Source organism: Osmerus eperlanus, chromosome 27, assembly GCF_963692335.1.
Source record: "Osmerus eperlanus chromosome 27, fOsmEpe2.1, whole genome shotgun sequence".
NCBI classification, from domain to species: domain Eukaryota; kingdom Metazoa; phylum Chordata; class Actinopteri; order Osmeriformes; family Osmeridae; genus Osmerus; species Osmerus eperlanus.
The window spans coordinates 3,938,901-3,962,771 of record NC_085044.1 but is presented as its reverse complement, the minus strand read 5'-3'; the positions used below and the strand labels follow the sequence as shown (position 1 = coordinate 3,962,771).

General features: G+C 47.3%; 2 protein-coding genes across 6 annotated transcripts in view; one reads left to right on the top strand and one right to left on the bottom strand.

Annotated features, from left to right (window-relative positions):
• Nucleotides 1–763: 763 nt before the first annotated feature.
• cchcr1 (coiled-coil alpha-helical rod protein 1) lies at nt 764–9,518 on the bottom strand. Of its 3 annotated transcripts, none has more exons than XM_062453316.1 (19): nt 9,325–9,518; nt 8,831–9,110; nt 8,555–8,725; nt 8,190–8,307; nt 7,741–7,935; nt 7,440–7,603; nt 7,112–7,226; nt 6,876–6,986; nt 6,608–6,751; nt 6,318–6,428; nt 5,835–5,941; nt 5,542–5,654; nt 5,215–5,290; nt 4,645–4,769; nt 4,364–4,552; nt 3,714–3,803; nt 3,315–3,505; nt 2,965–3,115; nt 764–2,836 (listed from the first exon to the last, which is right to left on the bottom strand). In XM_062453316.1, exons 1-19 carry the CDS (start codon nt 9,389–9,391, stop codon nt 2,715–2,717), a joined length of 2,640 nt encoding a protein of 879 aa, XP_062309300.1. In that variant the 5' UTR covers nt 9,392–9,518; the 3' UTR covers nt 764–2,714. The 3 variants fall into 3 exon arrangements, with proteins under 3 accessions (XP_062309300.1, XP_062309301.1, XP_062309302.1); XM_062453317.1 differs by having other exon boundaries at nt 8,555–8,719; XM_062453318.1 differs by having other exon boundaries at nt 3,354–3,505; nt 9,325–9,516.
• A 945-nt stretch (nt 9,519–10,463) lies between these two features.
• Nucleotides 10,464–23,871, top strand: part of LOC134013685 (neuroligin-3-like) — a 13,678-nt gene continuing 270 nt past the window's right edge. Inside the window, exons 1-8 of one of the 3 annotated variants that reach the window (XM_062453319.1) lie at nt 10,464–10,676; nt 11,250–11,463; nt 13,788–14,472; nt 15,942–16,001; nt 16,950–17,099; nt 17,922–18,107; nt 20,201–20,990; nt 21,713–23,871. The exon at nt 21,713–23,871 is cut by the window's right edge and continues 270 nt beyond it. In XM_062453319.1, coding sequence (XP_062309303.1) covers nt 13,992–14,472; nt 15,942–16,001; nt 16,950–17,099; nt 17,922–18,107; nt 20,201–20,990; nt 21,713–22,532 — 2,487 coding nt within the window. In that variant the 5' untranslated portion in view covers nt 10,464–10,676; nt 11,250–11,463; nt 13,788–13,991 and the 3' untranslated portion in view covers nt 22,533–23,871. The remainder of the gene's footprint in view (nt 10,677–11,249; nt 11,464–13,787; nt 14,473–15,941; nt 16,002–16,949; nt 17,100–17,921; nt 18,108–20,200; nt 20,991–21,712) is intronic. The other 2 variants (XM_062453320.1, XM_062453322.1) reach the window with 2 other exon arrangements.

Genomic DNA, 23,871 nt, shown 5'->3' with positions numbered 1-23,871 from the left:
TGGCTGAGGGTATCGTATCTTCCTGCTGGTCTGAATCTTATTTTACATATCATTAATTCTGAATTGCTAATAAAAAGGGCTAGGAGCTTATTGATAGGTTTTCAACCTCACTTAATTCATGTCTTGCAATACTCGATTAAATTATTCATAAGTCATCACTGTGCCGCTCTGCTATTGTGCCACTGTTGCCGTGCCGCTGAAGCAACTGAAATGCAAAGATGTATGTTCAGCAGGTATGTTTTCGACTCTGCCATCCATAAAATGCACCAGCCGAGTTATGAATAGAGCAACAGTGGGTTGCTCCTCCTGCATGTTCTTCATCACAGGCTTGTTATCACTGTGCTGACACAAAGATTGCACCCTCGGCTATTTGCAGAGAAACATGTAGATCGAGCGGATTTAAGTGCTGGTGGGCGAGACACAGCATAAGTGCGACACGTTGCTGCCGTTTCTCACCGGGTGATGTAGCTCGAGTTTGGGAGAACAGGACATCTAGCTCAATAAAATCATGGACTGCCACAGGAAGTCATTTGGTGTTAGTGTGGACATGGGTGATTGGAGTTGATGTAAAAAAAATAATAATTAAGAGAATAATTCAGATTTGCTTTCACAGCAAAATTGAACACATTCAAAGAACCAATGCTGTGGGTAATTAGTTAGTTTGCTGTCGACTGAAAGTGCATCAGACCTGAAAGTGATCTGATAAATGAAATACTTACGTAATGAAACAAGCAAAGCACAATGAAAGACTTACATGACATCATTTGCAGCATGAGCCATCTTTATTTGACAACAATGCCATCTGCTGTTACAATATGTCCACACAAAAAAGAAGAGAATATTGTAGATGATTCACAAGTGAGTCTGCCATGCTATTCAACATTCAATAAAAACAATTAAACTGAGTCGGGCAATGCTTTTCGTGGCAGATCATAGATGTCTTAAATCAGAGCAGTAATGACATGCAAGAAGCATGTCAATGACATCACATGTAATTCTTCACGTAAAACAATGGCAGCCTTTAACATCCGATAAGGCTGCCATGAAGTGAGTCTCTGTGTGTGTAAGTGTGTGGGTGTGAGTCTCTGTGTGTGTAAGTGTGTGGGTGTGAGTCTCTGTGTGTGTAAGTGTGTGGGTGTGAGTCTCTGTGTGTGTAAGTGTGTGGGTGTGAGTCTCTGTGTGTGTAAGTGTGTGGGTGTGCGTTTCTGTGTGTGGGTGTGAGTCTCTGTGTGTGTAAGTGTGTGGGTGTGAGTTTCTGTGTGTGTGTGTGTGTGTTGGGGGGGGTCGGCATAAAGGGTCCGTGCCAAACATTGCCTCCGAGCTGGGGTCTGATGAGGACGTAGGGACAGATAAAAACACCATTCATCAGACAGACCTGCCACAGAACAGCCCTCTGGGAAACAAATCACCCTTCCCAGCATGCTCTGCTTTAACTTGCACAGCTAGCACATCTGCACATTACCTCCCTCCTGGCCAAAGACGCGCTCAGTAATTACCTACCAGCAAACAATGTTCAGTTCATGACAACATTGATCACACCTTCTGATTTACTGTCCACATGGCTGTTTTCTGGAGAGCTTGCTTATCTTTCTCGGCATGCAGGTGTTTCATTGTAGAAATACTTCCACTTTGATTGGAGTGAATTGCATCCCTGGGAATTGGGCATGCCTGGTGCGTAAGACACGGGGAAGCTTGATTGTGAATCCTCAGGTTATTTTCAAGCAGGGAAAATCTGAAATCTTAACAACGCCTCTTTCTAGGGTCGAGTTTATTTCTACATATTGACAATCTTGTGATCCAGCCTGTACCTTTGTACTCGTTAAGGTGTCCATTTCCTATTATTACCCGATTCATATCTGTTAATTCATGTCATTCTTGTACTGTAAGGTAACCATGATAATTATCAAAACAAATATCTGCATCATGCCATACAACTAAATAGAGATGTGTCTGTGATAGGAAATCAAATGAAAGCCCTCGTTTGACGTCAAGATGCGAAGGTAATTTATTACACGTGATGAAACCACACCAAAAAAAACCCCCACCGAATATTTTGGTGCCACACAATCGACCGGCGGTTTCACATACGTAACCATTAGCAAGGCTTACGGGACTGTCGGCAGAGGTCCATCCTCGCTTGGGCGTTACAACTCGGGAGCACTTAGAGACATAACTCATCCGGTTACTCAGCCTCCTCCACCGGTGTTCTGTTTGGAACGAGGCTATCCATTCTGTTGATTTTGCTGTCATGCCGCTCCTTGCTGGGAGGCCCGGGGAAGGAGCCCATTGACTTATTGATTAGCCTCTGAGAGTGCTGGCTACACGCCTACCTGCAATGAACTCCTCCCGGTTGGACTGTTCTGGTAAATAAGGAGGGGGGGGGGGGGGGGGGGGGAGTGGACTCGACGGTATATATACGGTCCTTCTTAACAAGACACTCGAGAAACTCAATTAAAAGAAGGAAAGAAATGCATTTCATGCTGGCAATTAGAATCAGAGAGCTGGCATGAAAGCCTTGTTCTGCAGCTGTTGTCTGCAAAGGCACAGCTGACAGGCCCTGACTAATTCAGACGCATTAGCAAACCTTAGAAAACGCTTTTAAAAAGGGGAACATCAATCAGCATTTTGTTAATAGTACGCGTTCAGTCCTCGACGGCTCGACCCTGAAGGAGCGTGCCCGGCTCCAGGTCGGCGTGCCGTTTGGCCGCGCGGAATCAGGCGTCTCCGACCGCCTTCCCGCCGTCGCCCTGCCCCTCTTCCTCGGCAGAGTCCTCGGAGCTCTCCGCCAGGGAGGAGCTGAGAGCCTGGAGGTCCCCCAGCATGCTCAGCAGAGACTCTGGCAGGAAACACCGAAAACACAGGGGGCAGCCTCAGCTAGCGTCTCTGCCCTGGTGGTGCCTCGTCAAGCAACCCTACCAGGCCGCGGTACGTGTTGACGGGTGTGGTGGTGAGGAGGCGGGATACCTTTGGGGGGCGGCTCGTCTTTGCCTCCCAGACCGGAGTGAGCGATTGTCCCCGGGGGGCTCTCCGGCTCCCCTGGGACGGTGGAGGTCTGCAGGGCTCTGCTGCGGGCTCTTTTATACTCGCTCAGCAGGCCTCGTTCACGCACCGTGGCCTGGGGACAAGTACCATTTACATCAGATTTCATTTCAATGATATGAATATCTTCCGAGGGGGGGACTATTTCCCCAAGATTTGTACCTTGTGTATGAATAGAGACAGTTGGAGAGAGACAGGAAAGCGGGGAGAGAGAGTGGGGAAGACATGCAGAAAAAGGCCCAGAACCAGGTAACCCCAAAGTTAGAACTGCTCACCGACAGCAAGCTTACGACCCCCCGTCGGGCCCTCTTTACCAGTAGCAGGTTTTTGTCCTTGTCCTTTTCTTGCAGTCGTTTCTGCAACTCGCGGATTTCCCTGTCGCTGTGCTCCTCCTGAAGACGCCGGGCCCCTCTCTCCTGCTCCCGCTCTCTCTCCGCGTGTCTCTCCACCTGGCGCAGAGCCACAACTGCAAGAGGAGAGACCACACCCCCAGGTCAGCTGTCCGGACCATTCCGGAACTGGCGCTTTCGGAAAAATGACACGCGTCAAACCCTTGAACCCTCCCAACCCCATAACTCGATTAGAAGACGTTTTGCCTCCGGAATTCTTTTTCTATCCTACCTTGGCCCTGTCCCACTTGCCCGCTGCGTGGGGTCGCGTGTCGAGTCCCCTACCTGCTTTGCTGTGCTCCCTCCTGGCCGCGTTCAGCTGGGTCTCCATGTCCCTCAGCTGCCGGGTGCAGCGCTCCTCCACGTCAGACAGCGCTGGAGGGGGACGGCGGGAGGGGGACGGCGGGAGGGGGACGGCGGGAGGGGGACGGCGGGAGGGGGACGGCGGGAGGGGGACGGCGGGAGGGGGACGGCGGGAGGGGGGCAAACATAAGTCAATAAGTCGAACTTTCATTCTCCTCACATGGGGGGCGACTGGGTGTGCGGCAGCAGTAACAGTTTGCGGGTTCTCCGACATCATGGGAGGTGCAGCCCAGGTGTCATTCCCTGACTGAAACACTAAATATGTAATGGGAAGTGAAAGCTACTCGAAAGCCACACGTTGACTGGAGAGTCCAGCTGTGTGTGGCCAGAACCAAGCAGGCCTGAACTCGCTCTGTTTGAGAGTCCACGGGTGTATCGCTGGATTAGTACGTCGCATATGCCTGGCACATACTACCCTCACGCTCAAATTCTGCTCAGCCCAAGGGACTACAAATCCATGCAGCGCAGTGCATACATCCTACAGTAGGTTCGATTCCCACACTGTGCCGATGTGATTGACTTCATTGGATTCGTTTATTTTTGAAGTTCGACTAACTCGTAGAGGCCCTCACCTCGATCGCTCTCCTGGCGCTGGCCGAGCAGCTGGCCGCTGATCTGCTCCAGACGCAGGCTGCCCTCCTCCAGCTGTGTGTGGGCCTCCAGCAGCCTCCTCTGGGCCTCGTCCCGCCCTGCCGCCGCCTCCTGGACCTCCGTCCTGCTCTGCTCCACGGCCCCGCTCAGCTGACTCACCTTGGCCCCGACTGCACGCAGCAACCAACAACAACAAAAGACACACGAATCGCTGGATACGGTTCGGGGGGTTGGGATCTCCGGAACGGACGCGGGAACTCACACCGCTCGTGGAGGTCGGCGAGGGCGTTCTGGACGAGGTCCGGGGTCCTCCTAAGCTCCTGCGCCAGCTTGTCTCTCTCCTCGCACACCAGGGCCAGCTCTGCCCGCAGGTCTCCGAGACGGCTCCTGCGAGGCGGAGACAAAGGGAGAGGGCGTCCTGCTGAGGGGGTTCCGGTGACAGAGCTGGAGATGAAGAGAGAGAGAGACAGAGAGAGAGATGGAGAGAGAGAGAGAGAGAGAGAGAGAGAGAGAGAGAGAGAGAGAGAGAGAGAGAGACAGAGAGAGACGGAGAGAGAGACAGAGAGAGAGAGAGAGAGAGAGAGAGAGAGACGGAGAGAGAGATGGAGAGAGAGAGAGAGAAACAGAGAGAGAGACGGAGAGAGAGATGGAGAGAGAGAGAGAGACAGAGAGAGAGACGGAGAGAGACGGAGAGAGAGAGAGAGAGAGAGAGAGAGAGAGAGAGAGAGAGAGAGAGAGAGAGAGAGAGAGAGAGAGAGAGAGAGAGAGAGAGAGAGAGAGAGAGAGAGAGAGAGCGCTGTCTCCTGTCTGACCGGAGGGATGGTGGTCGTACCCTTCGGAGACGACGTCGGCCGGCTTGGGAGGCTGCTGGTGGATCCTCCGTAGGGCCTCCCTCCTCATCATCAGCCCTGAGAGAGAGAGAGAGAGAGAGAGAGAGAGAGAGAGAGAGAGAGACAGAGAGAGAGAGAGAGAGAGAGAGAGAGAGAGAGAGAGAGAGAGAGAGAGAGAGAGAGAGAGAGTGTGTGTGTGTGAGTGAGAGAGTGTGTGTGTGTGAGTGAGAGAGAGAGGGTGTGTGTGAAGGCAAACTGAGCATAGTGATCCAAAACGCCATCGGCTCCAACTATTCATCTAAAACTAAATGATTGTTTGACCATAGTACCTTGAATTGTGTCCACCTTTCGCTTGGCAAAGGTGAGTCTCTGGCTGTGACTGTTGAGGCGTGACTGGGCGCTCTCTAGCTCAGCGATCTTGGCCTCGAATGCCAGGCTGAATCTGTGGAAAGGCGAACCGGTGCTTGAAACAAACATTAACCAGACTTCCCATTCAGATAGCCGTAAGGAGGATATTTTCAACCTACTTCAACCCATAACTCTCTGAAATTCAGCTGTAATGGGGTTTGGAATTACGCTATTACAGGGGAACAGCAGCCGTATCTGATCTGTGTTCACTGACCTCTGGACTGCCTCTGTCATGGTGTTCAGTCCCATTCCCGCCTCTTGACGACAAGTCTTCAGCTCTGCGTTCTCCGTCTGGGTACTGGCTAAGTCCTGCTCAACAACCTGGTGACAAATTCCCAAATAGCGCCTCTGTTAGCGATTGTAAACATGATGACCTTTGACTTAATATCCTTTTCAAATGCCAATCTGGATGCAATCTCATGGCAGCCTCAGGGTCTCCTTAACCCCTTTGCGAATCTTGAACTAATCCCATTATCATCCATAATCACTCAATTACTGAAGACCTCACTGGGAATTTGTGTCAGTTTAAATGCTAAGTAAACAGGTAAAACAGCGCCCCCCGCAGTCCCGAAACCGCAAAGGGCACGGGCACCTCAAAACGCCATCAACAACAAAAGAATGTTGCGCTTTGACAAAATGGAGGGGGGAGCCCATCCTCCTAGCTCCAGGTTCTCGGAGGCTCTGGGAGCAGACTGACCTGCCTGGCCACCCTCTCCAGGTGCAGCTCGGCGGCCCGGTCTTGCAGGGCGTGCTGGAACACACCGGCCTGGCGCTTCTCCTCCTTGACCTGCCGCTCCAGGGACGACATCTGGGTCCAAACAGGACAAAACGGGTGAGTCTCCGAAAACGAAAAAGGAATCGCTTTGTCGAACGATGCCAGCATCCTGACTGCACTTTTGCATCCGTATGTCATGGAATATCATTCTAAAAACATAACAATGGATTGAAATATGGATTTACCGCTCATAATGCAATTCAACGACATACCGCTGAGTGAAGTTTCTCCTTTTCTCCTCTCGTTTCCAAGTCCTTCAAGCGGAGCTGGACCAACAAGGTGAAGACTTTCTCCCTCCAGCAACGTAGCACCCTGGCTCCTTTAGAAGAGCCCTTAAGTAGCGTCTCTGAGCCGGCCTGTGGACACACAACAACCCACCTCAAGACTATATCGCTCGATATCAAATCACCGTCTGTTTGTGTCCATGGAGCCGAAACGACGTTGTGTTAGGAGGTTTACGTTTCTCCCTCCTTCGCTCACCTTCTCCATCATCTCCTCCTCTTGCAGAGCCAATATGTCGTTCACAGAGTTGAGTCTAACAGTCAATAGTTCTGTGGTCACCTGTAGAGCCTCCTTCTCTCTTTGCAGCCTCTACAAAACGCCAGAGATTTGAAAAAGACAGAACAATTACAGTAGTAAAACACTATCAATCTCCTAAAGACTGCTATCAGGGTGGTTAAGCACAATCTTGGGCCATAAGTATCACAACTTCTCACCTTAATTGTTTCTGTCAATTTATCCTCCTCTCCTTTCTCAGGGGAAAGTTCCCCAATGTAATTTCTCAGACTCTGCAGTGTAGCCGACTGGGTCTCAAAATCCTTTCCCATTTGGCTGTAACAGAAAACCAGTCCATCACTGAAAGTGTGCTTTGTACATACTGTAAGACCCTATAAATCAAATTTAGATGTAATAGATTTCCAAAGCGCTCTTTGAGGTTTAGCTTCCCACTCAATAGCAGCAGATTTTTTATTTGTGATCGTTCGGGTGCACTTCACTTCCAATCCCTTCTTCTTTTCAATGCACTCCCTTCATCAAACTGGGCACCTGAGTTGCTCGTTCAACCCGTCTCTTTCTGCAAACACGTCCAGTAGACTGCTCTTCTGCTGAGTCACTTCCTGGGTCAGGACACACAGTCTGGCCTGCAGTTCAGAGTTGGTTTGTCTCACCAAAGCCATCTCTGTACTATGGGTCGAAGTCAACTGCTGCAACTGTTGAAAACAGACACACAAGGAGATACGTCTACTATAATCTCCCATACCATATCTCATTGATGATTTGTGAACTTCCGGGTTTTTCTGTGGAACCCGAAACACAGCCGGGGCTTAAGAGAGCGACCAGCCCTCACCTCTGTTTCCTGTCTCCTCTGTAACTCCTCCAGTTGCCGTCTCAGTTTCGAAGCGTGCTCCTTGGCCTCCGCCCCGGCCTTTAGGTGGGCGGCCTCGACCTCTGCGGTCAGCCTCTGAGCCTCCAACCTGCTCCGCTCCACGTCCCTGTTCAGCCTCTCCACCTCCTCCCCTGACTCCCTCTCCAATCTCCCCAGCTGCACGCCGCCAAAAGCGGGCAGTGTCAGCGCGAGGTCAAGAGGGGGAAAAAAAGAAAACAGAATTAGCCGGTACCTAGAGGCAGTGATTTGATTAATCTTAAGCTTGTCTTGCCTGGTTGCTTTAACTTTCGAGTAATGAGGAGCTACGCTACAGGCTAGCGTTAATATTCATTGGCCCATTAATACTTTGATGGCTGACGGGAAGGCAGAAATCGATAGACTGCCACATTTAACGCCACACAGCTGTTTACCTGAGCGCTGACCCTCTCCTTTTCTTCCCTCTTCAGATTGAGCTCCACACTAATGATGCCAAGTTCAGCCTTGGTCTTACATAACTCCTCACGCGCCGCCTCCATTTCGAGACTCTGCCTGCCAATGCAGAGGGGGAACAAAGCGCGCAGCGCCAAACATTGAGAACCATTTGGAAGACAGCGGAACCCACGGGGAACTCAGCCGTTCCTGATCTCAGAGGATTGGAAAACATTGCAGTCAACAGGCAATGTCCACCAACTTCCGTGATTGTGGAACGCTCAGAACTAAGTAGGCTACCTGGAAGAAGAAAAAATGTGTGTCATTTTTGGATTATCTACGAACATGTATACCACATGCAGCATACCTGTTTAGGTAGCTTTCCTTATCTCGCATCTCTTCCCTCTGCCTCCCTGCAGCCTCTTTCAGAGCCTCCACCTGCCCCCTGAGTCTCTCTGACTCAGCCCTCAGCCTCTCCATGTCCAGTCTCCACTCTGTCTCCCATCTCGACGTGTCACCCCTCTCCCCGGACCTGTGACTTGTGACGGACACAACAGCACGTCAGGGGGGCACATCTACGCACATTTGGCTGGTGAGTGGAGAGCGAATAGACAGGTCAGAAATTCGAGACGAACACAGCCACCTTGTTCTGGAGTCTGCACAACCACCCGTAGCATGCCCCCTTCTTGATCCATCTCCCTGTAGCATCATGATCCTCTGGTTTTCCTTGCGCAATTCGAGGATTTCCTGCTTGGCCTGGTTGATGGCAAGCCATGGATCCATTGTTTTTGTTGTTGGGGCAGGATTTACCCACGTAAGCGGTGTTGTCCCTGGTCCCCTTATGGCACCTGGCACCGTGATGGAGGTAGACTGAGAGCTTGCTGTGAAATGGGATGGGGTCATCAAGTCCTTGTGGTCAGCCACTGGGTAACAATATAAAGGGCACAGGTTAGCTAGTTATCCTGCAAATGTTATCACTTCAACAAGTAGACATCTGTCACATGACTGTGTTAAGTAAGTAAGCCACAAATCTATGGGGGCAGTTAGCTCGCTAGCATTTTAGCTCGTTAGCACCATAGATTAGCACTAATATTAGCTTGCTAGCCAAGTAAATTATATCGTTTAAAGTTTACTTACTTGTAGCGGTTGACGCCACAAAATCACAAGGAGCATTGAGCTTTTCATCTGCTTTGGGTCTCTCCATTGTACTTTATACTGCAGTTAAAGTGACAGCAAATCTAGCAGTGGGTGAAACCTCGTAGAAGCGCCATGATTTCAAACACAGAGTTGTGTTCATGGTAACGATACGCTTCCTGTTTGCATTGCTGGTCCTGTCTGTGTTTCTGTTGATGAGCCACCAGAGGGCGTCTACATGAAAAAACTGCAATTTAAGTGCGTTCTGTTACTACCCAGCGCTGTGGTGCATTTAAATACAGTAGAATACATGTATAATGTAGCGTGCACTATGAATCCACAGAAAATATTAAGGGTGCACCTTTTGTTTTTTATTGTTAGGTGTGTTTTATATTAAATCAGATCAATTGATTCGTTTGTAGTATTGTAACTGTCCACCAGATGTTGCTGGTATTCAAATTATCAATAGCACCAACCCGTGAGCGTGTTTGGGCGGTTTATGGCTGAAAATAACGAGATGATGGATAGGCTATAGAATTCATGATAACCTTATGCAAGGGTTTCAATGCCTTGCCTTTCCTCAAGTTAAACTTGTAAGTTTATTAAGCAAGTACAATAAATCGAAATGATTGTTACACATTTGGATTTTGCCTGTTAGATCATTTGAATAAATGAACCAACATTCAAGCATCAATGGGCATACAAGCATGGAATTCTAATCACACGTGCACAATTTGCATTTCAATTTGTACAATGAGTCACTCTCTATTACTCAAAACTCGAATGCCCTCAAGTACTACTGCTTCTAGTGTTTTGTTTTGTTCTAAAGAAATTTCATTTGATGATAAATGGATTTAATACAAAGAAATACACAGTATTTTGACATAACTCCAGGCCAATCATAGATTACTATGAGTTTGATAAATGCTGGCGCTTAGCCCATAGTTTAAAAGGTTCCGAAATGTATATTCGAGGCTATAAAGTAGCGGTCCATAGGTAGTAAGCGATAGTGAAACCGGAGAGAAACCTAAAGACCACAGTGAGCGAGCTAAATCAGCTTCATTTTACTCATTTTATGCCTGTTTTTCAGATCACGCGTATCCCACGGTTGCCTAGAAACGCGCTCGGCAGTGGGCGCTCCTGACCTTGCCGTCGTGAACGCGCAGTGCGTGCACAGACCGCGCGAGCTAAGATATTAATTTTAATCAAGGAGGAAAACATGAATATGTGAGAAAAAAATAGTGTTTCTGTTGGATTAAGGAACAAACGGCAAGGTGGAAATCATTTCCCTGAAAAGTATACGATATTCAGAAGAGTGATGCCGGGTATGGTCTAGTAGCCCATCTGTAAAGCAGGTGAGTCGAGATTTCCTTTTCCACGAGAAGGTTTTGCCAGATTTATCAACAACTTGCTTTTCAATTACGCTTCTCATTGCTCGCGGTTTAATCGTGCTAATAAATGTTGTATGAATGGGGTATCCAAATGTAGGCTATCATTAGGCTATTTTCGCTGTTGAATTTTTTGGGGGTGAAAGCTCCAACGTTTTCTCTTTTATCGCACTGATTGCATTTATTTGGAGAGGTTGGGTTGTGGCTGTATCTTTTGTGTGAACGTCTGGATTTCTGTCAAATTTCCACTCTGAGATTTGAACGCATCGTTGCCTATATCGCCGGCTATTCAATGGTACCAGCTCACCTTCAAAGAGAGGTGCTCTGTGACATTATTATCTTATCGCCTTTGAAGTAGCCTACATGCACTAGACTAGACCATACGTGCTATTAAAGAAGTTGAAGACTACCAAATCAAGATATACTGGTGGATTAACGCCAATTAATTTGAATTGCGACGATTTTAGTGTAGCCTACCACATTGTATGTCTGAAGTGCGAGCTCTAATTTACGCACTGCAATCCCTTATCGTTTATCCAGGGCCGATCTCCACAATGGTCACGGGCTACCTTGAGCAAGACGTCAGACATTCGGATTCGGCATCCATCCCAATGAAGGAAACATATTGTATCTGTCTGTCACGGAATTGGATTGATTCTTCCCATTGAGGTTATGATTGCTTGCTGACACGCGCTGATCATCAGACATAGCCTAATTGTAGGCCTGTCGCCTAAATAACGACCTCATAATCAAGGTTGGTACCCGCAGATATGCTTGATAGTATTTAAATAAATAAATATTGTCATTTTCATGACTATCTTATGCCATTGTAGGCTAGCCTACTGTGAAGTTATAGCTCATAAAATAGTTTTCTTATTACACACCTGTTGTGGGGTTAACTTTGGACATTTCTACAGTCTACATTTTGTTTACGACCATCATTTACGCTTATTCAAAATGTAAGCATGTACGCTGATGATATTACTGGTGGTTGCTAGGATGCACTCCCCAAGAAATGGTCTTATCTTCAACATCAAACAGCCTAGTTTTTAGAGTGCTGAAAAACCACAGGCCAGTGCATTATTCTGTTGCTGTAGGTTATTTTATGCCTTTGGCTTATCGTTTTGAAGTGGTGTGCTTTTTTTCAATAGAGATGAGAAGCCAGCAGTAAGCTACTGTGTTTGTATTTCTAATTAACGCACACCGCATCTAGGCCTACGCATCAGATGTTGCCACAGCATTGCACCTCCGTAAGAGACGCTATTCGTATTCATGTCTCGTCGTCAAGTCTCCTCCGTCTCCCCTGCTGGTCTAAACACAATCCTGTGTGTTCAGGGAGTACACCTCGCCCGCTTGCTTGGACTCCAGATAAATGACATGAAGAATGTTCGACCCACTTAGGACTTAATAATCTTTAATATCACAACGAGACTTAATATGTATTTTGGTGCATGACTCGTTTTTTTTTTTTACCGGATAAAGTATCCACATTCATTGTTTTCGACAATGTTCCAATGATTGTGTTCTTAGAATTAAACGTAGGCCTATTGGTTACATTTTTGATTCACCAGATAGCAGAGATCATGACATCTAAGACTTTGAGGACTTGGAAATATGTTACTTGAGATAATCTATATAATTTATTGTAGGCCTTACTGCTAGTTTCAGAGGGAGAGAGAAGCTCTTGGCTGTGTCTGTACGCAGGTCTATGCACATCAATAACCGCTCAGGAAATTGATTTAGGGGAACAAGCTTGTTCCTGCCTTGTTCTTCAAGTCATACATATTGACAAACAAGTATTGAGCCTGATGACCTAGGAGGCTTATTATGAGTGTGAGTTTGTTTTGACCGGGGCATCAAGGCTCCTGCTTCTATTATAGTTTGACTTTATTTCGTTTTTATAACCCTATCAGCCATACAGGTCCCAGCCTTGGGACCATGAGGTTGTTGAGTTGTTGAACACAATATAAAACGGTTATTTTTCGTTTTTTCCCCCCACAGTTATTGTTTTGAGCATATACCTCCAGTTCATACAGGAATTCTCAATCTAATGACTTTCTAATCCTCAGCATTGAAACCGATCTGCGGGCCTTACGGACAGGCCTAGCGTTAAGCCCCAGATGTGTTGCACCGTACAGTACACAGCATTCCGCCTACATCATTGCAGATGGTTTTTCAGATTCCTCCCATCTCCTCCCCATAGTAATCCTGCCCACACTACAGTCATGAGGAGGTGTTGTCATTTAAAATGACTGCGAACGGGATATATATGTGGGAGTCAGGTTAGGGAATCGGGCTAGTAATCACTAGGTTGCCGGTTCGATTCATTTACATTTTACATTTAGCAGACGCTCTTATCCAGAGCGACTTACAGTAAGTACAGGGACATTCCCCCGAGGCAAGTAGGGTGAAGTGCCTTGCCCAAGGACACAACGTCATTTGGTTGGGATAGCCGGGAATCGAACTAGAAACCTTCTGATTACTAGCCCGATTCCCTCACCGCTCAGCCACCTGACTCCCTGATTCCCCGTCATTTCCCCCCAAAAAATGACGTTGTGTCCTTGGGCAAGGCACTTCACCCTACTTGCCTCGGGGGAATGTCCCTGTACTTACTGTAAGTCGCTCTGGATAAGAGCGTCTGCTAAACGACTAAATATCGCTTCTGCCGTCAATGCTTTTGCCAGTCAATTGGAGCAATAATTCGTTATTCAATAATAAAGACTATTCAAGACAATCGAGTGTGATAGGGATATCCAGGAGGGTAACTGTGTTGCTAAACCCACAGAAAGAACCGCTATTGTTGTGCTTTGTTCAAACAATCCCTGGAGTTTGCTATTTTGAATGCTTGAGTGGGTTGGATTTGGGAGCAAATCTTCCGTGTAAGCATAAGCAGGATGGGCTACTCTAGAACTGCTGTGTATATTTAGAAGACCCAGTTTTCAAGTAACCGGGCAACATACTAGTCTAGTTGTGAATGTCAATAGGCCTACTGCATACTCAGGTAGAATGGCAACCTACACTTTGAGAACAATGATTTTCTTACCGTGCACTTACATTATGTCTATCTCTTCTTCCCAGGTCTGAGAATACTCGCAATGAAACTTGGAGCAGGAAATGATTGAGAACCTGGCTTTGGTTTATTTGTTTGTGTTAACCCTTGGAGCCAAGTTCCGACAAGAAGCGACGATGTCTGGTTGACAGGAGAAGCTAGGTCAGAAGGGTTGACGGGACACTAGAGTGTGCTTCGGTGCTGTGCAGGGGGTGCACTCACTTGCCCACACCATGTGGTGGGCCGCGTTCAGACACCATCTGTTGCCTACACACCGATCATGTTGGAGAGGAGCTGCATCCATCGCCCGCTGCGGTCTTATATGGTGGATATTATGCTCCTACTGGCTTCTCATGCAGGCAACAAGCCAAAACTTCTACCCTACGGTGAACACCCAGTATGGGAAACTGAGGGGCCGGAGGGTTGCGGTGCCTGGTGAGGTTCTGGGGCCTGTGGATCAGTACCTGGGAGTGCCGTACGCAGCGCCCCCCCTTGGGGAGAAGCGCTTCATGCCCCCGGACCAGCCTTCCTCCTGGTCGGGGATCAAGAACGCCACTCAGTTCATGCCCGTGTGCCCGCAGAATATCCGCAACACTGTCCCCGAGATCATGATGCCCATATGGTTCACCTACAACCTGGACTTTGTGGCGACGTACATTCAGGATCAGAGCGAAGACTGCTTGTTTTTGAACATCTATGTCCCGACGGTGGAGGGTGAGTCGGGCGGTCGGTTAACGGACAGAATGACCGTTTCGGATCTTTCTTATGACCACTGTATCAGCCTTGCTGTCATATTGCGATCATCCTGTTTTGAGCATGTGCAGTTGTCATTGTTTTTTGCCATTTGTGCCATCACCAGTTGATTTGTCATGCCAAGCACATCATCATCTCGTCACCTGTGTAACCTGGGTTCTTGTCTTGTGCTCTGTAAGAAAAGAAAAAACATGCAATTCACCTACGAATTCAAAAACCATAGAACAGTGGCAACATTGCCCCCAGCATGGTTTTCATTCAATATCCCTACCACTGTGAATGAGTCAATAGGGTTGGTGTAGTCAATCAGACAGATATTTGTTAGTTACAGTATGTGAAATATTTATTCATCTGCACATTATATTCACAATTCGAGCCCCAAACCTCTGTAAGTTACAGAAAGTTGAACTGCTGTAATTCTGTAATTAGTATTTACTAGACAAATACAGATATGCTGTATTTCCTGTGAAACCCTTGTGATTTATTAACACGTTCTCTTTGCTCGGTGTTAAACACAATGGCTCACACACGCAGTGTGCACGTAAGAATTAACTGTGTGCAGCATTGTTTATCCATTATGGTTATGATTTGAAGTCATGAATATTCCTAACCGCACACCATTGACCGTCCTGCGGTGATGCAAATCAGAAAAGGTTTTGGGCAGTTGAGCGCTTTGCATGCATCTGCGATCTTCTACAGCTCATTGTTATTTCGTAGTCTTCCATTCATTTTTCAGTCCAAAGAATATCCATGGAATGTGCCAGAAAACCCAACAAGAAAGTGTGTAGAGGAGAAGGTATGTACAGTGAGCTAACCAAAGGATTCTTGAAGAGAGCAGCGAGTGACTCCAATTCACTTCAAAATCAAGAACCCTGCAACTCTCTATCTTTGAGACTAATGAACTCTGCTAAGATGAATGTCTGTGAGTCTTGTGTGTGTGTGTGTGTGTGTGTGTGTGTGTGTGTGTGTGTGTGTGTGTGTGTGTGTGTGTGTGTGTGTGTGTGTGTGTGTGTGTGTGTGTGTGTGTGCGTGTGTGTGTGTGTCTGCGTGTAGATGGATGTTAAAGATCTTTTGGTAATCTATCCGGGAGTATTCTCATTAACACAACAACATCTCATCACATGTTTCTTTCAGGAACCCATTTATTTGTACACAGTTTCAGGTTTTTATTGGAGGGTCATACATAAAAGAACATAATATATGCAGCTACATATTGTGTCCATACAATAACACACTTTTATTTTTATCAGGAGAGGAATGTCAAGGAAAATACTTTCCTCTCTGTTGGTGGTCTTGGGTTTTTCTAGACTAATGTCATTTTTTGACTGACCTTCGGAGGCGAGTTCGATATTTCAATCTTCTTTCCTTGGTCAGTCATGCTTTTTTGAATTCTCCTGTACTCTGTTTTTTCTCCTTCATGTGAATCCTAGGGAGCCAAAGCAAGAGTCATGGAGCGGATTTCTCTCATCATGACAGTGATAAGGCTGAAGGTATTTTTGGGTGCTGAAAGTTTAATGCATGAATTCGTCTTTTTTTTCTCTTCTTTTAGATTTTTTATGCACTCTTTTCCACAGAATTGCATTTATATTTTCCTCACAAAATTCAGAGAGCACGTGAATCACATCAGTCAAGGATGTTATGTGCTGCAGGAAGTGATGTAGCTATAGAAGCACCTATTGGTCAAGTCCAACCATTCGATATTTAGTGTTTTTTTGTGTCATTTTTGTTTTTAAGACACTAGGACTGCCCCTGATGGTCTCCCTGAAGACAAATATAGGTGTGCCATTTCTCATCTCACCTCTAAGAATGACCACATTTCAATGCAAGATCACATGATAGATTGCACACAACCTCCTCTTATCTCACAGTCTAGGATGTGTATTATAATAATTTTCAGAGGGTTAACATTGCTTTGAAATATAAGGTATAGTATATGTATGGCCCATGCATATAAAGACTTGTGTACTTTAATTCTGTCACTAAAAATCATTTTAATGTTTTGTAAAGACCATACCTCCTCATGTCCAATCCAAATAATAACCAGACAATAATAACAATACATAATCATAGTTTATACATTTGTATGGTATGAATCACTACTTTGCCACACTTGATGATAGGAGAACTGTTATTTTAAAAGCGGCCTGGAAGAAGAAAGCTCGGTCGAGTGGTATGAGCCGACCTAGTGTTGACAAATGAGATCACGTAGAGTTGAGGCGGCCTCTATGATGAGGATCTCTGCTTTGTCATTGTCTCTCCATTGGTGCTTCGCAGTCTCGATCACTCAGCCTAAGCACATCTGCTAATATCAATGTTGTTACCTTGGTTTCGGTCTTGAACGCTGTCAACAGCACAGTAGTCCAGTCTTCTGACCCGGGGTGTCCTTACGTTGCTTGTCAGTAATTGTTGTACACAGTGTCTGTTCTGACTCTCTGCAGACATCAGGGACGCCGAAGCCAGGCCTGTGATGGTCTACATCCACGGAGGGTCGTACATGGAGGGCACCGGAAACATGATCGACGGCAGCGTGCTGGCGAGTTACGGGAACGTCATCGTCATCACTCTCAACTACAGGGTTGGCGTGCTAGGTGACGTGAACTTCTTAGCCATCTCTGGACACGAGGGAGGACGTTCTGACTTTGGGGATTTAAGTTTAGTCTGCGATCATTCTTTATTTGTTTTCCCCTACCAGATTTGTTCATCGTTTGATGTGGTATAAGCTGTTACTGTATCTATATCACTGTACTTTTAGCCTAGCCATATTAGGTTAGGTCCTGTGTCTTGAGGTCTAAGTGTGGAGTGATACAGATGAGATAAGCAAAAAAACGTTTTATTCTCAGAGGACAAGAGGTGAAACTATCCATCAACCTTCTCCTGGGTGCACAAGCTGTTTTTGTGGCGCTCCAAATACTGTATCAATTACCGTTTATCTTTCTCGAGGTAAATTTATCTAACCTGAAAAGAGACTGTTTCTGGCAAGCCCTGAAAGGCTGATTTAAATAAGGAGATATACAGGAGTCACAGCCAAGGTCGGGGAGTCTTTCTTGTCAGAATGACATCACTGCTGTAACACTCCATCTATCTGTGTGTGAGGGGCGGAGAGGGCCTACCCCCCCCCCCACCCCCCCCCTCCGCGCACCCCACCTCTTTGTGATTGATGCTGCTGCCCTTCTGGCTCTCTTCCAAGGCAGCCTGCTCCGACACATTAGAATTGAGCACGGAAAAGGTTGAAAGTGAGTAAACCACGTAGAGTACAGTGTCCCCACGAGGAGGGTCAATGGTGTTGAAGAGAGAAACCGAGGGGTTTAGAATCCAGCGCACCCTTTCTCCGTGCAGGGAAATGTCACAGAAAACGTCAATTCAGCACTATTACCTCTAAGCTAATTCCTCTCCTCGTGGCCATGTGACAGGGTTCCTCAGCACAGGTGACCAGGCGGCCAAAGGGAACTACGGACTCCTGGACCAGATTCAGGCCCTGCGTTGGATTAGTAAGAACATTGGCTATTTCGGCGGGGATCCGGGTCGCATCACGGTCTTCGGATCCGGGATCGGGGCCTCCTGCGTCAGCCTGCTCACGCTGTCCCACCACTCAGAGGGTAAGACACCACCTGGAGGGGGAAGGGGCGTCGGCGGGATGCTCGTTGAAGGGGAAAACCAAGACGGCCTTTATAAGCATGAGTTACATGCCTTGGTGAACACGCGCACTGTGATTCATCAGCCTGCAGCCTCTCCGTCGTGTATCTAAGATCGCATCTCTTATATTATATCTTATACATCAAGGGCATCGCTATATCTGTATGTATTTATATATAGTTCCCTGTGTAGTCTCGCTTGGAGACAGTGGCATTATTTATGGAGATACAAATCTACCTGTGTTCTACCGTGGGAATCTTAATGCCATCCCATATTTTGCGCTTTTTTGTTGTTGTATTAAAGCAATTCTGGCGACAGTATTTAAGGCAAATCTGAAAAGAATTGGAGGTTTTCCCAGGATCCATCCTCTTGTGTCAAGTACTTCTCTTCTCCATGCGATTCTTCATGTAGACTGACGGGATTGCTGGGATATGAAAGTATAGGAGAGGGGGCTGTGGTATAGTTAAGTGATGGCTATTGTTCTTCTCTCCTGAATCTAATCAACCTAAAAGCTTTGCCTCTTTAAGAGTAAACCCCTTAAACAGGAATGCCTATAAATTTAAAAGAGTATATGGCATTGAACTGCCTATCAATTTAACTCCACGCACAGCTATACATCTCCATGTGTGTAGATTATGCGTGATGTGCCTCGTGGATTTGTCAATATGAATGTCTATTGACTTCTTTTGACCTGGGTGCCCTAGCTGTCCTTGTAAAGATATCATGTCAGGGAAATCCCAAGGAGGTTTTTGAATTAATGAAGCCATTTTGGAATGATTTAAGCAAGGGCATTAAGGGTGGGACATTGACGGCGTTCTCTGTTAACCTGTATTTTTACAAGTCTGTTTCTCTTTCTTTTCCTCTCTTTCTATCTCATCTTCTCACTCTTTCATCTCTATCTATCTCTCTCTCACGCACACACGCACACACACACGCACAGTAACCAACACACACACATAGCATCCTCTGCCCCAGCTCCAATCAATCAGTCCTTTATTACATCCGATCCCAGGTCCAGGCAAGCTTCAACATTCGGAGTGGTGCCAGCTTGATACATCCACACTCTAATAACACGTACATCTAAATTAGGCGTTATCAGATACATCCAATGTAGTACGTCATTGCACGCACGACCAGAAAAGGGCTCTTTTAGACAATGCTTAAAAAATAGATTACATTCTTATGCCTGGGTGAATACAGTCCCTGCTGGCCAAATTAGACTTGATACAATCGCAACCAGATAACAGGACAGGGATATCAGTGAATTATGAAAGAGAATCACAAAACACAATCAAAGGAAAGGATCACTTAAGTGAGTGGCGGCGCTGTGGAGCTTGGGCTTAGTTTTCCAGACATGTCCGACTGAACTTGCGGATGCACGGTATGTTCTGGAAGCTAGAAGGCTCCTCATCGACTCCGAGTCAGCGTACGTCCCCTGACACTCTCTCTGATAGACATCTAGACACACTGCTTGGTCTGACTGGATTGAAAAATACGGCAACGTGTTTGCCCCGCTAAATGACATGGCTGCTCCCCGTCCCCAAGTAGTCTGGATTGGAAGTGTTCCCGAAGATGTGACTATGAAGGACAGCCGCCGGCGACCAGCCGTGCTGCCCGCTTCCTCGCATGAGGCTTGGCTGTTATCACACACACCTACTCACACTGTCTTGATGTAGTATTGATTTTCTGAGCGGGGTTCCTGTCAGTGTTTGTTCGCCTGTCCACCGCTCTTGTTTTTTTTTGTGTTTTTTTTTAAGATGGTGGATGTGAACGTGCTGGACGCACGATTACTGAAAAAAACAGAAAAGTCGAGAAAAAACAGGTTTACGGCACCAAGATCAAACACCGTTGCTTAGTTGCCTGGAGATGTATATATAGATAGATACTCTGTATTTATATACAGATATATACCGTAGAAGTCGTTTTGAATAAAATACACATGAATTAGAGTCCTAAGACAGAGATATTTTCTCGAACTCGTAGCTATTTAACTCATAAGTCATCCCCAAAACAGGAAGGTGCGTGAACTGTATGTGTGTATCTGTGTTTTTCCCAGGCCTGTTCCATAGAGCCATCATCCAGAGTGGCTCAGCCCTGTCAAGCTGGGCTGTCAACTACCAGCCAGTAAAATACACGCGCCATCTGGCCGAGAGGGTGGGCTGCAACGTGCTAGACACCCTGGACATGGTGTCCTGTCTGCAGAAGAAGACCGCCAAGGAGCTGGTGGAGCAGGACATCCAGCCGGCGCGCTACCACGTGGCCTTCGGCCCCGTCATCGACGGCGACGTCATCCCCGACGACCCCGAGATCCTGATGGAGCAGGGCGAGTTCCTCAACTACGACATCATGCTGGGCGTCAACCAGGGCGAGGGTTTGAGGTTTGTGGAGAACGTGGTGGACCTGGAGGACGGCGTGTCCGGCAACGACTTTGACTTCGCCGTGTCGGACTTCGTGGACAGCCTGTACGGCTACCCAGAGGGCAAGGACACCCTGAGGGAGACCATCAAGTTCATGTACACCGACTGGGCCGACCGCGACAACCCGGAGACGCGCCGGAAGACCCTGGTGGCCCTGTTCACCGACCACCAGTGGGTGGAGCCCTCGGTGGTGACGGCGGACCTCCACGCCCGCTACGGCTCGCCCACCTACTTCTACGCCTTCTACCACCACTGCCAGAGCCTGATGAAGCCCGTGTGGTCGGACTCGGCCCACGGCGACGAGGTGCCCTACGTGTTCGGGGTCCCCATGGTGGGCCCCACCGACCTGTTCCCCTGCAACTTCTCCAGGAACGACATCATGCTCAGCGCCGTTGTCATGACCTATTGGACCAATTTCGCCAAGAGTGGGTGAGTACAAATCTACGAGCACGCTAGCTGCCTGGTTCTCATTTTTGTCTTGCTGTGGTAATGACTTTTATGGCAGAAGACGTATTCATACTTTGCGGTAGCCTGACAGCTTACATTACTGATGCTTTCTGATGTTAAATGGAAATTGGAGGGCTTATTGAAAGGGTAATGGATTCAAACAATGTGGGACCCGCACAATAGCGAGGTCTAGGCGCTGCACTCTTGTTTAGGTTCCCCCCTATTACCGCCTGATTAACAGGGACAGAGACACAGGATGTGGTTTTGCAGAGACACGCGGTTGACAATGAACCCTCTCAGCCTCTCTTGCTGAAGTCGCACACAATAACATCTGAATGTCGCTCGAAAAGCACTAACAATGGTAGAAGGGTACCTGAGAAACAGGGACGTGGATGAATGGGGTTGGGGTAGATTAAAGTAACATGAAGGGAATGCTGAGCCCTTGAGGAAAGACAGTGAAATGACATCCTTGTCTTACATATGGGATTGATTTGCACAATCCACAAGATGATTACTTGACTTTTAATTAACCCGCCACCTAATCTCATTATGTGCAGTCGGAGAATTACATAAGCGATGATCCCTGTCACATGTCGACCGTGAATATTTGACAAGCTAGGATTCGTTTTGAAGTCAAATACCGACTCTGTGTTCGATGACATGCTGCTGGTAATTGACCCTAGCTCTTTATCGTTTGTGTGTAGTGACCCCAACAAGCCGGTGCCTCAGGATACAAAGTTCATTCACACCAAGGCCAACCGTTTCGAGGAGGTGGCCTGGTCCAAGTATGACCCCCACGACCAGCTGTACCTGCACATCGGCCTGAAGCCTCGCATCCGAGACCACTACCGCGCCACCAAGGTGGCCTTCTGGAAACACCTGGTGCCCCACCTTTACAACCTCCACGACATGTTCCACTACACCTCCACCACCACCAAGGTGACCCCCTTGGACACCACGCAGTCCAACGGCAAGACGCGGCCCTCCGGCACCAAGCGGCCCCCGGTGTCCACGGCCCACAGCAGCGACGGCGAGGCCGGGGAGGAGCAGGGCCCCATGATCGTGGCCAACCCCCGGGACTACTCCACGGAGCTGAGCGTCACCATCGCCGTGGGCGCCTCGCTGCTCTTCCTCAACGTGCTGGCGTTCGCCGCCCTCTACTACCGCAAGGACAAGCGCAGCCGGCAGGACGGCCCGCACCAGGCCAGCCCGCAGCGCCAGGGCAACGGCAACGACGTCAGCCACGCCACCACCATCGACGAGAGCCTGTCTCACCAGATGAACCAGGCCAACCAGATGAGCCCGTGCGACGCCCACCACGACCCCCTGCACCTCTCGCCCAACATGGATTACACCCTCACCCTGCGCCGCTCGCCCGACGACATCCCCCTCATGACCCCCAACAACATCACCATGATCCCAAACTCCCTCATGGGGCTCCCCAACATGCACCCCTACAGCACCTTCCCGGCAGGCTACAATTCCACTGGCCTGCCCCATTCCCACTCCACAACACGGGTATAGCCTGGCCTTACCTGGCCTGGCCTGTCTTGGGACCGGATAACAGTCCGGTCCGGGATTCGAGACGCAGATTTAGAGTTGGAAAAGGAAGTGGGACGAGGTGTACAGTAGAATACGGATGAAGACCAAGCGGGTTGTTGGGATCGTGTGAATGAAAAGACTGTTTTGAATTATTGTTCACACTGCAAGAGCCGCGATTATTCTGCAAGCTTCGCCGGGGTCCATGGGTGCAGAACCAAACCGCCAACACTCCACTGCCTTCGCTCCCTCGTAGCTGGAAGTCCGCAAGCGGTGTCACTTTCTAACAATCATCTCAAAAAGCCTTTGTGAAGCTGTTAAATGATTTTAAAAAAAGTGCTTTTTATTTCTCATACCTGTCTATAGAGGGTTACATTGCTTTTTTTCTCAAACTTTCTATTGTAAGACCTCAGCAACATGTTTGTACAGTTGGATTTGTACGGGAAGCTTTTTCTTACTGTAATCTATGTTTTGATCTTCAACTCTTAATGTGTGGAATAAGTGACATTTGGACTGAATCATCCTCTCTGATCAAAGAGACATTTATGAACAGCGGAATATCAGTGTTATTAAGCTATTTTATACATACTCCTCATGATATCCTACTTAAAAAAAGCTATTTTTTACTTACTGACTTAAGAATGGCTTGTTATTGTAACATGCTCTGCTTAGAGAACTGCTATGTTACTTTGACTGCGATGAATTGGACTTTCACTATAACATTGCTAACAATTTGTAGTAAAAGTTAAAAATTCATCCACAATATTTCTTTTGAATATGCACAATATATCATCCCTATATACAGTATAATGAATATGTGTGTATGTGCTGTACGTATACTGTGTGTGTGTGTGTGAATGTGTGTGTGCGTCTGTGTGTGTGTGCGCGTGCGTATGGGTGCGCATATGTGTGTGCATGTGTGAGCATGTGTGCGTGTGTGTGTGTGAGTGTGTTTGTGTGTGTTTCCGCAGTTACACTTAACAGTGTAATGTAAAAGTGTAAATTGGTAACGCATTTGTTTATATTTGTTTGAAGATTAAGGTTTCCTCATGTTTAGTGGTGTAACTCCGATCTATGGTTGTCTGTCTAAGTACCTCTATTGTTTTTTATGTTGATGTCCTATTTTGCTTATCATGTTGTAAGACTTTTGCTTTTTACTGAAAAGAATAATAGCTTAGGATGGCTCTCCTCTAACAACTGATACAGTATGATTCCATTGGCTTGCTTGTTTTTACAGAATAAACTTAGACCAGCACTTTTTGATTGTTTTTGTTCATATGAATATACTATATAAATAAGGTTCTCAGAGAGATTGCTGTAAGTA

Coding starts and splice junctions, on each gene's coding strand:
- cchcr1 (XM_062453316.1), bottom strand. CDS start 9,391: ATGGAGAGACCCAAAGCAGATGAAAAGCTCAATGCTCCTTGTGATTTT. Junction 6,752..6,875: donor AGGAGGAGATGATGGAGAAG/GTGAGCGAAGGA, acceptor GTGTGTCCACAG/GCCGGCTCAGAGACGCTACT. Junction 5,655..5,834: donor ATGACAGAGGCAGTCCAGAG/GTCAGTGAACAC, acceptor GCCTTTCCACAG/ATTCAGCCTGGCATTCGAGG.